General features: G+C 57.1%; 1 protein-coding gene across 1 annotated transcript; it reads left to right on the top strand.

The window, feature by feature from the left end:
* The first annotated feature begins 1,975 nt into the window (after nucleotides 1-1,975).
* On the top strand, nucleotides 1,976-11,572 carry HAS3 (hyaluronan synthase 3). The gene is made up of 4 exons (XM_066637501.1): nucleotides 1,976-2,029; nucleotides 9,026-9,646; nucleotides 10,319-10,420; nucleotides 10,649-11,572. Exons 2-4 carry the CDS (start codon nucleotides 9,026-9,028, stop codon nucleotides 11,570-11,572), a joined length of 1,647 nt encoding a protein of 548 aa, XP_066493598.1. The 5' UTR covers nucleotides 1,976-2,029.
* The last annotated feature ends 690 nt before the right edge of the window (nucleotides 11,573-12,262 follow it).

Below are 12,262 nucleotides of genomic sequence, written 5' to 3'. Positions count from 1 at the left end.
CAGGAAGAGTGTGTGTGTTGAGGGGGCAGAATCCTCACCTGGCCTGGAGCTAGGAACAATCCAAGGACGGGAGAGTCTGAGTCCAAGAGCAGTAGGCTATGAGCATGACCTGTGGCTCACCTAGGCCTGCCCTGGAATGTTTCCATGGCCATAAGCTCACCTGCATGGCTTTTGGCAAGGAAGGGACTTGTGAGGCATGTTTGTGTTTGTGAGGCATTTCGTGTTAGTAAGACAGAATACCAAAGGGGGTGTGTGTCCTGGATGAGCCCCTGGTGGCATTTTGTTCCATCAAACCAGCAAGACCAGTGTTCCAGTGTTCCAGTGTTCTGAACCAGTGTTCAGAAAGGTGTGGTGCGGCCAGAAGCTTCCTTGACCAAACCTCTGTGAAGCCAGGATGGGCCTTGCCCTTTCCTGAGTCTCTCCAGAACAAGGTTCTCAGCAGGCGGAGCCACAGCCCTGCAGTGCAGCTCCTGCCCCAAGGTGCTTGTAGTCTAAGAGACGCAATGAGGAAACTGGAAGGAGTTTGTGGTCTTCTTGAGTGTGCTGGAAGGGAAAGGGCTTGGGCAGAACACAGAAGCCTGCTTCAACACTGACTGGAAGCAGCAACCTCAGGGATGTTTCCAGCCCCACCTGGGCCCTTCTGCCTGCAAGATCTAAGCTCTGCCACTGAGCTGCTCCACCTCTTCTGGGCTCAGTCTTGACATCTGCTCAGAAAGGGTTTTGAGGCCAAAAGCCCCGCCAGGGACCCATGGGAAGGACTCTCTGAGGAGACGGTCCTGGGCTGAATGGACAGTGGTCTGGGGTGGTCCGTGGGCTCTTCTGCATCTGGGGGTGATGGGCATGCCAAAGGCCATGGGGGCTTTGATGAGGGGCTTGCTCTGGAGCAGAGGAAGAAAGCAGCATTTTGGGGTCAGTGCCAGGCTGTCCCATCAGCAGCTGGGCATGGCTGTGTTGAGGCCATGGTGGCTCTGCTTTGTCCCTTGCCAGCTGCAGAGGGAGCAGGAGCCTGCTGCCTTTGCATGCAGGTGAATGTGGCTTCTGGCTCTGCCTGCCTGTGCTGCTCCCGCTCTCAGCAGCACAGCCGCCACAAGGAAGAGGAGCCTGCCCCAGGCCTCTCCGTAGCTCCTTCAAGAGTCCCACCACAGCTTGTCCCCAGATGACCCCCAGCAGCATCTGAGCTGAGCCTGGGGAGGGCGGGGGGGTCCAAAGACACCCCCAGTGCTGAGTGGGTTCCAGGCCTTCCATGGGGCAGCACCAGGTGCTGGTAGGGAGCCCCGCTGGCAACCCCAGGGCGCTTCTGCTGTGCTGGCTGGGCAGGCTGCCACGAACCAGCACGCTGCAGAGCGAGCGATGACAATTCGGGGACTGGACGGGCGGGCAGCATCTCTCGGCTGCAGCCTGCCTGCCCCCCCCCCCCTTGCTGGCGAACACAAAGCCGGCAGAAGTGGGTGCCAGCGCTTCCTCCAAGTTCCTGGATCGCGCCAGGGCCCCTCCGAACAGCAGCCCCTGGAGAGCTCCCTGGGTGTGCTGCGCGATGCTGTTTCTCGACTCCAGGAATAGCTGTGCAGCCTGTGCGTTGGGGGTGGGCGGTGGGGGTCTCCGAGGAGGAGAAGCAGCGGCTCAGAACCTGTCATTGTCCTTGCAGGGGGAGTGCCAGGTGGCCGCAGGTTCCCCTCCCCGGGGGAGGCGGGGGTCCCTCGGATTCCCTGGCGGGGGGCCGCTCCCTCCTCCCTTTGGGGGGTACTTTCCTGCCCTGCGATGATTTTGCCGGGCTCTGCCTCTTCCTCCTCCTCCTCCTCCCCACACTCGCTCCAGCCAAAGGTTATTGAATGAAAAGTCTCTTTTCTTGTTGGCTGCGATTCCGCCTCTGCAAACAAGGCGATTTCTGTGCGGGGGGGTGGGGTGGGGGTGGGATCTGGTCCCACCTTGAACAAGGCGTGTGTTTTTTCCCCTTCCCTTCCCATTTTCCAGAGAAAGGCGGAACACCCAGAAGGGAAGCCGTGACGGGGAGCTGCCTTCGCATCGAAAGGTAAGGGGGGCGATGTTCGGGGTTCACAATGGCAGAGCCGGGAAGGCAAGCAGCACCTCTGGAACGCTTCAGGCACAGAGGGCAAGCTGGGGGGGCTCTGCCCATAGTCCCTGAGTGGCACTCTGGGCTCCTCTCTGGCTCCAGGGAGGCACCTGTGGTGGTCCTCCCAGAGCAGCTGCTGCTGGTGCCTTTGGGGGTCCAGCACAGAGGAAGAGACTTTGGACTTGGGGTCCTTTCCCAGCTGACTCTTCAGGGCGGAGAATGCTACTCCATTGTCTTTGAGATTCTGAACCCCAGCAAAAAATGGGGGGAGGGGTGTGTCATGCAGCTCTGACACTCGGAAGGGGACTCTGCTGCTCAGCCCTGACCACAGGACAGCAGCCTTTTGGGGCCCCCAGAGGGCGCCTTGGCGCTGTGCTGCTCCTGGCAGCTCTGTGGGTCTTGGGCTGCCCCCCCCTTCCTCTGAAGGGTGCTTATCTGACTGGATCCTGGAGGGGTGCATACAATTCCACGCTCCAAAGGGTTGACTTTGGCCTTGGAGGGTGGCCTTGGACCATTTGAAGCACAGCCTTGCTAACCAAAGTCACTCCTGCAGTCCTTGCCAGCACCTGGAGGACGGGGAAGGGGACGTTGACGAGAAGCAGCCCTGGGTGCCAGGCTCTTCAACTGACTCACGGTGTGTCTTTGGGCAAACTACTACCTCCGATTCATTTCTTTCTTGTCTGTAAAATGGACACTCCTGCAGCGTGTCCTGGGACACACCTACAGCGAAGCAACATACAACTTATTGTTCAAATTACTACAGTAAGCAATTGGATAACTGGCTCTGGCCTCTGGTCATGGGACACCTGTGGGCCAAGCAGCTGAGTTTCTTCTGGGCGCAGGGGAGGAAGAGTGACCAAACTCTGTGCCTCTATGTCCTGAAAAGCAGCATTGCCTTGTAACTCTTGCAACCGGAAGGCAATCTTGAGATGTTCTTTGAAATCTAGTGGCTTGTAGTTTGGCAGGCTCACTGCAACAGGAGGGAGCAGGAGAAGCTAGGAGCAGCTGGGGGAGGAGGAGGCAGGGAAGGAAGACCTAGTAGGAAAAGTTCAGGCAGTGCCTGGGAACACGCCTGGAGATTTTTTCTGGGCCTCCAAAAATCTCCAACAGTATTTATTGGGGGGGGGGGGAATGTCCAGGGATAGTTTCAATCAGAGTTGGTGACCCTGGGTGCCAAAGATTCCCCAATGCATGCACACATCTTTAAAAGCCTTCTGACTGTGGGTGGTGTTGATAAGAGCTGGTGTAGTGTAGCAGGTGAGCTGTGAATTGGGACCTCTCTGGTTTGAATCCTGCCCCAATGAATTTGCAAAGGAGCCTTAGGCAAGCCTTCCCACTCAGTCTCAGTCTTTCTCATTTGCAGTAAGGCCACAGATAAAGTGTGCTTAGTTACAGGGTTTTTGTTAGAACGTGCAGCACTTTGCACACTCAAAAAGCACTAGACAAATGCCAAATCTAGTACTGGGAAGTGAGGGCAGGAGAAGGCAAGGCAGAGGAGGAGGAGGAGGAAGGGTCAGACATGCACCTATGTTTCAAATGTCAAACCAGCTTCCAGACTCTGTCACTGTATGGTTCCAGTGTAGACATGGCTGTCCTCCTAGCATATGTAGCACTGCAAAGAGACTTCCAGCCTTCCTAAGGCCCTCACAAAATGACAAGCCTCAGGATTCCTTGGAGGAAGGGAGGTTGTGTTTAAGTTGGGGCAAAGCTGTGGAGTCCAAGGTGGTGGTGGTGGGGCAGTCTGCAAAGGAAGGCACAGTTCTGGGTCCTGACCTGAAGAGCAGGAGATCTGCCAGACCTTCCTGAGGCCAGTTCCTTTCCTCCACAGTCACCCCCACTGGAAGCTCTATCAGGAGCCCCCCTTTCCCAGGCATGAGTTCTTTATGTGAAAATGGAAATGAGTGTACCTGAACTTGAAAGCAAGTTGCAGGAGGCATGGAGGTTTTGTTTTCATCTGCCAGCATGGTCACATTCTAGAATCCCCCCCACCCCGGAGCAGTTTGTGGGACAAAAATGGCAGAGGGGCCACACAGCACCACCTCCCATAGGTTCAGGCCCCCTTCTGATGCCTCAGTTGTGGCCCACTGGGTATACACAGGAAATGAGGGGTGTGGATTTGCCTCCTGCACAGGAACATGGAGGCCTCCCACTTTCAATGACCACAAGCAGGCTAATGGGTGGGGTGTGGGGGCTTGGCTAATGGTGCTTCCTTTTGAGGACACGGTGGCTGAGTTTTTGCTCCTGCATAAGGTTTCCGGGATCGATGAATCTGGGGCCAGGAGCCTCTTGTCTCAGCCCAGGTTGTCCTGTGACCCTGGGCTGGGGAGTGAGACACTTTCCCTTGAAGAGTGCGGCTTGGCTTGCTTCTTGAGACAACTGGACACTAGCGAGGTCTGCTTCCTGCCGTGCATGTGCATGTTGATGAAAAATGTGTGTAGTAAGCTGGGGGAACTCATGACAGGTTCTTTCCTTGGAGCAGTTTAATGTTCTTCTGTACATTTCTAGCTGTTATGGTTTTAGGAGGGGGCTAGGGGGGTCCCTTGAGCAAGACCTGTAACCTTGAGCCCACAGGTCACAAGGTTCACTCAAGGCTCCAAATTCCAGCAGCTTGGAAGCTCAGAATCCAGGGGTCACAAGCTTGAATGGATTGTGGGTGGGTGGGTGGGCCAAGTAAGGCAGGTCCAAAGCTTCATTTCCTTGATGATGCTTAACAGGGTCCTTCCCATCTTATGTGGGAAGCCAAGGTGTGCTATTAACACTACTGTTATTGTGATACTTGGCCTCTGGGAACGAATAAATCCCTTCTGGAAATCAGCACATGCAACATCTTCCACATTTCTCAGTGTTCTGACTGACACTTTGGAAATAACCTCTCCCCGACATTCCTTTAGTCCAACTAAGGTGCCCAAAACAAAAACCCTTTTCGGGTCTGGCCAGAACATCAAGGAATTCAAGGATCAGGTCATCCAGGCAGGTGCTGCTGGCCTAGCGTGAGCTGGATCTGAGGATGAAGGCCTGTTCCGCCTGCCTCCATTGCCTGTCTTGGTCAGTCCTCGTGTCAGGCAGCCAAATCACAGATTCCGCCTGCGTGGGCTAGAGCTCTAGGTCTGCTCTTGGGGTGTAAGGTGCTAAATCTTGGTGTTTGCTTCTGAATCTGTGGCAGTCCCTCTTCTCTGCAACTCCCTGGATTGTTGGCTTGCAAGCAGGGCTCTCTCTCTCATCCCTCCCTCTCTCCAGATGTGACCAGTAAGGCCAAGCATGTGACTAGAGTGACCAGCACAATAGGACATCCGAAAAAAACAGGCAGTTCTTGGTGTGAACGGTGTGTATACTGTGAATGTAAAAATAGCAGAGAAGTTATTAGCCTAGGCAAATATTTTATAGACCACCTTCCTACCCGAACCTATGATAGCCACTTGTGGCATGGCAGTGGCCTGGCTCTCTTCTGGCTGACAAAAGTTTCCTTGTCTGGAGGCAACTCCCTGGCCAAATGGAACCAAGGAGGTGGCTTTTATAAGCCTGAGCAAAGCCACACCGATATCAGGTCAGCAAATCATTTGCGCCCCAATATTGTGAAGCAAAGAGGACAAGGTCTGAGAAGCAAAGAATACCCATGTCTGTGCCTGATAAGGAGGTGCTGAAGCCATCTGACTTGGAACCCCCTGGGTGGGGCAATGCGGGAGCAGCCCTGCCATGGCAAAGAGAGCCTTTCTTTATTTTGTGATGGTTGTGCAGCCGAAGTTGGACTGTGCAGAGGAGGAGGGCTGGTATCATAGTGTTTCACAGCATGGGTCCCAAGGGCTGTGGGGGATTTGCATGGTGCATGTAGGTGACAGGCAAGTGAGGACTTGGCTGCTAAGACAGGGGTTTGCGTGCAGCTCCTGTGTCCAGATCTGTGTTCCTGCTTATCTATAACCACAAACCAGTCTGTCTTGTGCAATGGATTCCTCTTTTCTAAAACCCTTTTGTTCTGAACAGAGGGCGAGCCCCTCTCCAGTGGAGGCCTGTTCCAGCAACAGCGACAGTGACTGACTGCCCCCCAAACTTGTCAGCTCCTGTCAGGTGCACCTGCACAACTAGGGAGCCCCAAGAAAAGATCAATCCATCACATGCCTGTAGCTTTCAGAGTGACTGTGTACACCAGTGATTCCCATACTGTGAGCTGCGGCTCCCCATGGAATCCTTGCAAGAAACCTGCCACCCTATAAAATGAATAGGATTGTACCCCTATTGGGGAGCTGTGGCTAGTGGCCCAGTATGTCAAGGGAACCACCAGATGAAAAAGTTTGGGAACCACTGATGTTCACTGTTGTCTCTCACCCCCCCCCCCCCCCCACAAAGAACAAACTGTAGGAATCAACCCCAGCTCAAAAGTTCTCTTTTGGCCTGGGGGAGACACAGCCCAGCAGCATCTCAGCCACAAAGGGAGATGTGGGCCACCTTCAGGTTGTTCTTGGGGCTGGAGGACGCCTCCAAGAAGGGGGCTCCTAGCAGCCTGTGGAGGACAGGCGTGTGCAGCATTCAGGTGTGCAGTCCCGGAGAGCCTGCTGGTTGGCGCAGCGCCTCCTGCGCGCTCCTCTCTCCGCGAGCGCGGCCCTCGCCTGGCTGGCTGCAAGGCTCATCTTTAATTCAGCGGCTGCTGTCCGCATGGAAACTCCGCGACCCGGAGAGTTCCCTCGGCTGCGGGGCCCCGAGCCTCCGCGCGGGCCTCCTTGAACTCCGTCGGTGGCCCTCCTTTGCCCGAGGGAGGGGCGGCGCGCCTTGGATCAGGTTGCCGCTTCCCAAGCGAGCCCGCGGGGGGGTGCCACCTTCTGTCCTGGGGGGCTTCCGCGTTGGCACCCCTCCTACTCTTCCCTTTTCTTTGGCGAAGTTTCTTCTCGGCAGCGTCCAGGCCAGCGGGAGCCCCGTCGAGGTTGGGGGGGGGGCGTAGGTGGCACCTGCCCGGGAGGGGAAGAGGCAGGCCGCTCTCTGCTCCTCCCCCATCGGGCAGAGGGGCGCCTTTCCCCCTCCCGTTTCCTCCCCATCGGGGCTGGGATTGGGTCGACGGCTGCCTCCGTGCGCCGTAAAAGCACCGCGCCGGGCCGAGCGGGCGGGAACCGCAGCACGGTGAGTCTCTCCAGCAGGGCCGGGGTGGGTGCGTGGCTGGCTGGCTGGCTGGCTCGGTAAGGGATTCTTAAGCGAGCCCCTCGCAAGAACTGGTGAGCCTGAGACGCGTCCCCCCCCCCTTCCCGGAGGGGAGGGCATTCTGTACATGCCCCGAGGTGGCCTCGTCTGCACAACGGCGCCGAGCATAGAAGGGGCGGCTGGCGCTCTAAGTGGGGCTGGGGGAGGCTGGCTTGCCCAACTGCTGCCGTCCCCGCATTTCAGATTCGCTCGGGGAGGGAAGGGGGGGCCAGATAGCAGCTCCAGCCCCCCCCCCGTCGGGTTTGCCATGTGTGTGTGGCCGAAGATCAAGGTTCCGGGCGGAGGTCCCCCCTTCATCCCCGCAAGCCCTGAGCCGCCACTGTGTGGTGGCGAGTTCCAGAGTCCATACAGCCCAATCTTCTTGCAAGGAAGGAAGTCCCACTGAGTTCCACAGACTTATTTCCAAGCTGAGGGTGGTGCGATTCCCATCCAGGGTGGTGCGAAGGGCCCAGTTGGGTGTGCCCTTTTTGAGGGGGGCACCACTAGTCCAATTAGTCTATCTGGACCCCCAGCATCTGGGAGGGTGTTCAGCCAGTTTGACAGTGGCGAGAGGTTCCAGTGGAAACCTCTGGAACCAGTGGAAAAGGGTCCTGGCCAGGATCTGACCCCCTTGGCTCCCTGCTGCTTGGAGAGGGGGGGCTTTGCCTATAGGTGACCCCTCCTCTCACCAGAAGACCTCCCTGGACTTGGGCTGCAGTGAGCAGCCTTCAGGAGCACAGCCCCCCTCAAAGAGTTCTGCTTAGCTGGGTGAAGCAGCTCCTTCTGGGACCAGGCCGCTCCCCCCTCGCCCCACAGGAGCCCCAACTCCGACCGGAAAGCATGGTTGCTTGGCACACGCCACACAGGCTTCAGGGGCTCACTGCATGTTCCCAAGTCCGGGTGCCAGCCTCTCGTGCCAGAGGCCGACTGGGCAGGTCTGCACACAGAGTTCCTCCTTGAGGTAATTGTGCAAATGGGCTGCAGAGCAGGCTGTGACAGGCTCTGGCCCCAGGGGGCTCTTGTGTGCCATGAAGGAGAGGAGGATGTGGGGGCGAACCTGCAGCTCTGTGGCAGAGCCCTGGTGCCAGGCGCCACATCCGGCATCATCATGGCCAGATGACAGGCTGCCAGGGAGCTGGGCTGGAACACCCTCGCCCTGCCCGAGGCCTTGGAGAACGGCTACCAGTCAGAGCAGGCAGTGTGGGCTCAGTTGAGCAAGGGTCTGCCCAGCATGTGGCAGCGCCATTGCTCCTCACAGGGCAGAATGATGCAGCTGTCAGCATGGCAGGCTAGAGACTGGGGCAGCCTAGACTCCAGTCCTAACTTGCTCCTAGAGTGACATGGGGCCAGTTGCTCTCTTCCTCCCTCCACTCTAGTCTGCCTCACAGGACAGTTGTGAGCATGACATTGGTGGAGGGGGGCAGAACTACATGGGGTGCCTTGAGCACCTTAGAGCAGCCATTTTCAACCACTGTGCCGTGGTACACTGATGTGCTGCGAATGGTCTACAGGTGTGCCACAGGAGTTGGGGGGGTCATTTATTAGTAGGGCCATTGGGGGATGTGAGTCCTGCACCAACAGCATGGTGTGCCTTGTCAATTGACAAAAAACTGATGGTGTGCCTTGACAATTTTAGTACCTTGTCAGTGTGCCATAAGATGAGAAAGGTTGAAAATCAGGATGGAATGTAAATGCTTACAAAGGTGCCGGCTTGGGGGGCTGTCCCAGCTGGACCTTTTGCATATGTCCTAGAAACCCCCTAACCAAGCCTCTCCCCCCTCCTTCCTGCAGATGCCAGTGAGTCTCTCCACAGCCCTGCGTGTTTGTGGGACCAGCCTCTTTGCGGTGGTGGTGCTGGGGGGCATCCTTGCTGCCTACGTAACAGGCTACCAGTTCATCCACACAGAGAAGCACTACCTCTCCTTCGGCCTCTATGGTGCCATCCTGGGTCTCCACCTCTTCACTCAGAGCCTCTTTGCCTTCATGGAGCACCGGCACATGCGCCTGGAGGGCCGCCCTATGAAGCTGCAGTCTTCTGTGGCCCTCTGCATCGCTGCCTACCAGGAGGACCCCGACTACCTGCGCAAGTGCCTGCGATCTGTCCAGCGCATCTCCTTCCCGGGCCTCAAGGTGGTGATGGTGGTGGATGGAAGCGGGGAGGATGACCGGTACATGTTGGACATCTTCCACGAGGTCATGGGCTCTGACCAGACAGGCTGCTACATCTGGAAGAGCAACTTCCACTCCCGTGGCCAGGGTGAGACGGAGAGCAGCCAGCGTAGGGCTATGCGCCACATCCAGGACCTGGTCCGTCACAACACCTATTCCTGCATCATGCAAAAGTGGGGCGGGAAGCGGGAGGTGATGTACACAGCCTTCCGCGCCCTGGGAGACTCCGTGGATTATGTGCAGGTGGGTACGTGGGGGAGCAGGGCAGGGTCCTTCTCCTCAATGCTTGCACCATCACAAGCTCACCCTCCTTGCCTCTTGACCCCCCCATGCCTTTGCTTCCGAAGCTCTCGCCAACAAGGGTCAAGAAGGAGCACTTCATTGTGGTCTCGGCCCCCTGAGTGAGGGAGGGTAACTCAGTGCATGCCCATGTGGTTCTTGTGGTGGACTTGGGGCGCAGCTTCCCTTTGCTCCTTGCACCAGAAGTACAGGGTTTTCAGCTAGTACGCCTGCTTGTGCCCCAGTCTCCTTTCTGCCCCATGTGATTTGCCACCTACTTTTGACATGGTAATCTAGAGTACAAGCACACAGTAGAGGCATCCCGTTTTCTCCACAAAGAGCTCTTGTGTTCAGGAAGTTATGATAATTGTCTTCTTGGACGCTGTGCTCTCCAGAGAGGAAATGGCACATTTTCTCTATGGCACATAAACTCCACATGAGAAAGTGCGGCATAATGTCCCGTTTCAGGGATATCCATGTAAACAGAAGAGTTCAGGAGCAAGGGCACTCCTACTCCCTTTGCCTCCTCTCCTCCCAAGAACAACTCAGTGTTGACCAAAAGGACTTTCTGGTTTGTGTGACTGCACCCCATGGGAATGCAGAGACCCTGGCTGAGCTGCTCTCTTCCCCTGGCAGGTGTGTGACTCGGACACCGTCCTGGATCCAGCCTGCACGGTGGAGATGCTGCGCATCTTGGAGGAGGACCCTCGTGTTGGTGGAGTGGGAGGAGATGTCCAGGTGCGTCAAGGCCAGAAGTGGGTGGGCAGGGGAAGGGGAGACAGCTCCCTGGGGTGGCCTTTTCCAGGTTTGGCCCCTAGCTTTCCTCCAGCCTGGGGGGGGGGGCCCTGTGCCTGCTGACACCTTCCTGGTGGAACGTGTGTTGGGGGGGAGAGAAGGGGATGGTGGAGGAGATGTGATGTACCCACCAGCCCATTGCTCAAGCAGTCGTGCCTTCTTTCCCTCTAGATCCTGAACAAATACGACTCTTGGATCTCTTTCCTGAGCAGTGTGCGCTACTGGATGGCATTCAATGTGGAGCGGGCCTGCCAGTCCTACTTTGGCTGCGTCCAGTGCATCAGTGGACCGCTGGGTATGTACCGCAACACTCTGCTGCAGCAGTTCCTGGAGGCCTGGTACAACCAGACGTTCCTGGGGAGCAGGTGCAGCTTTGGGGATGACCGACACCTCACTAACCGCATCCTGAGCCTGGGCTACCGGACGAAGTACACGGCGCGCTCCAAGTGCCTGACAGAGACGCCCACCCGGTACCTGCGCTGGCTCAACCAGCAGACACGCTGGAGCAAGTCTTACTTCCGGGAGTGGCTCTACAACGCCCTCTGGTTCCACAAGCACCACCTCTGGATGACCTATGAGTCGGTGGTGACCGGCTTCTTCCCCTTCTTCCTGATCGCCACAGTCATCCAACTCTTCTACCGGGGCCGTGTCTGGAACATCCTCCTCTTCCTGCTGACAGTGCAGCTGGTGGGCATCATCAAGGCCACCTACGCCTGCTTCCTGCGTGGCAATGCTGAGATGATCTTCATGTCACTGTATGCCCTGCTCTACATGTCCAGCCTCCTGCCAGCCAAGATGTTTGCCATTGCCACCATCACCAAGTCAGGCTGGGGCACTTCCGGGCGCAAGACCATTGTGGTCAACTTCATCGGTCTCCTCCCTGTGTCTGTCTGGGTGGCTGTGCTGCTGGGTGGGCTGGCCTACACCGCCTACTGCCAGGACCTCTTCACGGACACGGAGCTGGTCTTCCTCATCTCAGGCGCCATTCTCTATGCCTGCTACTGGGTGGCGCTGCTCACCCTCTACCTAGCCATCGTGGCCCGGCGCTGCAGCAAGCCTCAGGAGCAGTACAGCTTGGCCTTCGGGGAGGTGTGAAGCTGGCTGGGCAGCAGCCAAGGCTGGAGCAGAGGGGCAGTGCAATCAGAGCTGAGGACTGGGAGCCGTTTGGCCCACATGGTTGTTGTGGAGCTTGGGGGAGGGGCTGGCCCCACCCTTTTTCTTGGGATGTGATCATGTTGTGAAGTCTCCATCTAAGAAGTCAGCTGGAGTGCGGGGAGCTCTGGACAACACCAGGGGGAGTGGGCAGGAGACAGAATTCCCATCCCATAACTTTGTGCAATGGACCCACCTACCCCATGTATTTGCTACACCAGAAGACAGTACAGAAACCACCCCACCTCCTGAGAAAGTTGCCCTGGTTGCTGGGAAAGTTGCCAAGCAGCCCCTTCAGTCTATGCAAGCAATGCTGCCTCTTGAAGAATGGCGCCAACACAGCAGGAACAGGCCGTGGCCATCTTCCCAGCACATGACATCAGAGGGGCGTGCCCTGCCTGGAGCAATAACCTATCTCAGGAGACGGACTGAAGAAAGAGCCTGTCTGTGCCTGGCTTAGATGCAACCTCAAGGAACATGCAAGGTTTTCTTCATCCCTCAAGGGACAAGGCAACGGGACTTGAGCTACAGCCATCCAAAGTCCAAGAGGTTGGTTGGAAGGGCAGGTCTTTTAGCTCCACAAGCAGGGTAGAGTGCGTGTGCTTCTGGCCAAGTGCTCTTCCTTGCTTTGGA

This window comes from Tiliqua scincoides, chromosome 9, assembly GCF_035046505.1.
Source record: "Tiliqua scincoides isolate rTilSci1 chromosome 9, rTilSci1.hap2, whole genome shotgun sequence".
Lineage (NCBI taxonomy): Eukaryota > Metazoa > Chordata > Lepidosauria > Squamata > Scincidae > Tiliqua > Tiliqua scincoides.
This window is presented reverse-complemented; position numbering and strand designations above follow the sequence as displayed.

What these genes read in the sequence shown, in the direction of transcription:
- HAS3 (XM_066637501.1), top strand. Translation starts at nt 9,026, where the DNA reads ATGCCAGTGAGTCTCTCCACAGCCCTGCGTGTTTGTGGGACCAGCCTC. An exon ending in ACTCCGTGGATTATGTGCAG is followed by an intron (nt 9,647 to 10,318) that starts GTGGGTACGTGG and finishes TTCCCCTGGCAG; the next exon opens with GTGTGTGACTCGGACACCGT. An exon ending in GAGTGGGAGGAGATGTCCAG is followed by an intron (nt 10,421 to 10,648) that starts GTGCGTCAAGGC and finishes CTTTCCCTCTAG; the next exon opens with ATCCTGAACAAATACGACTC.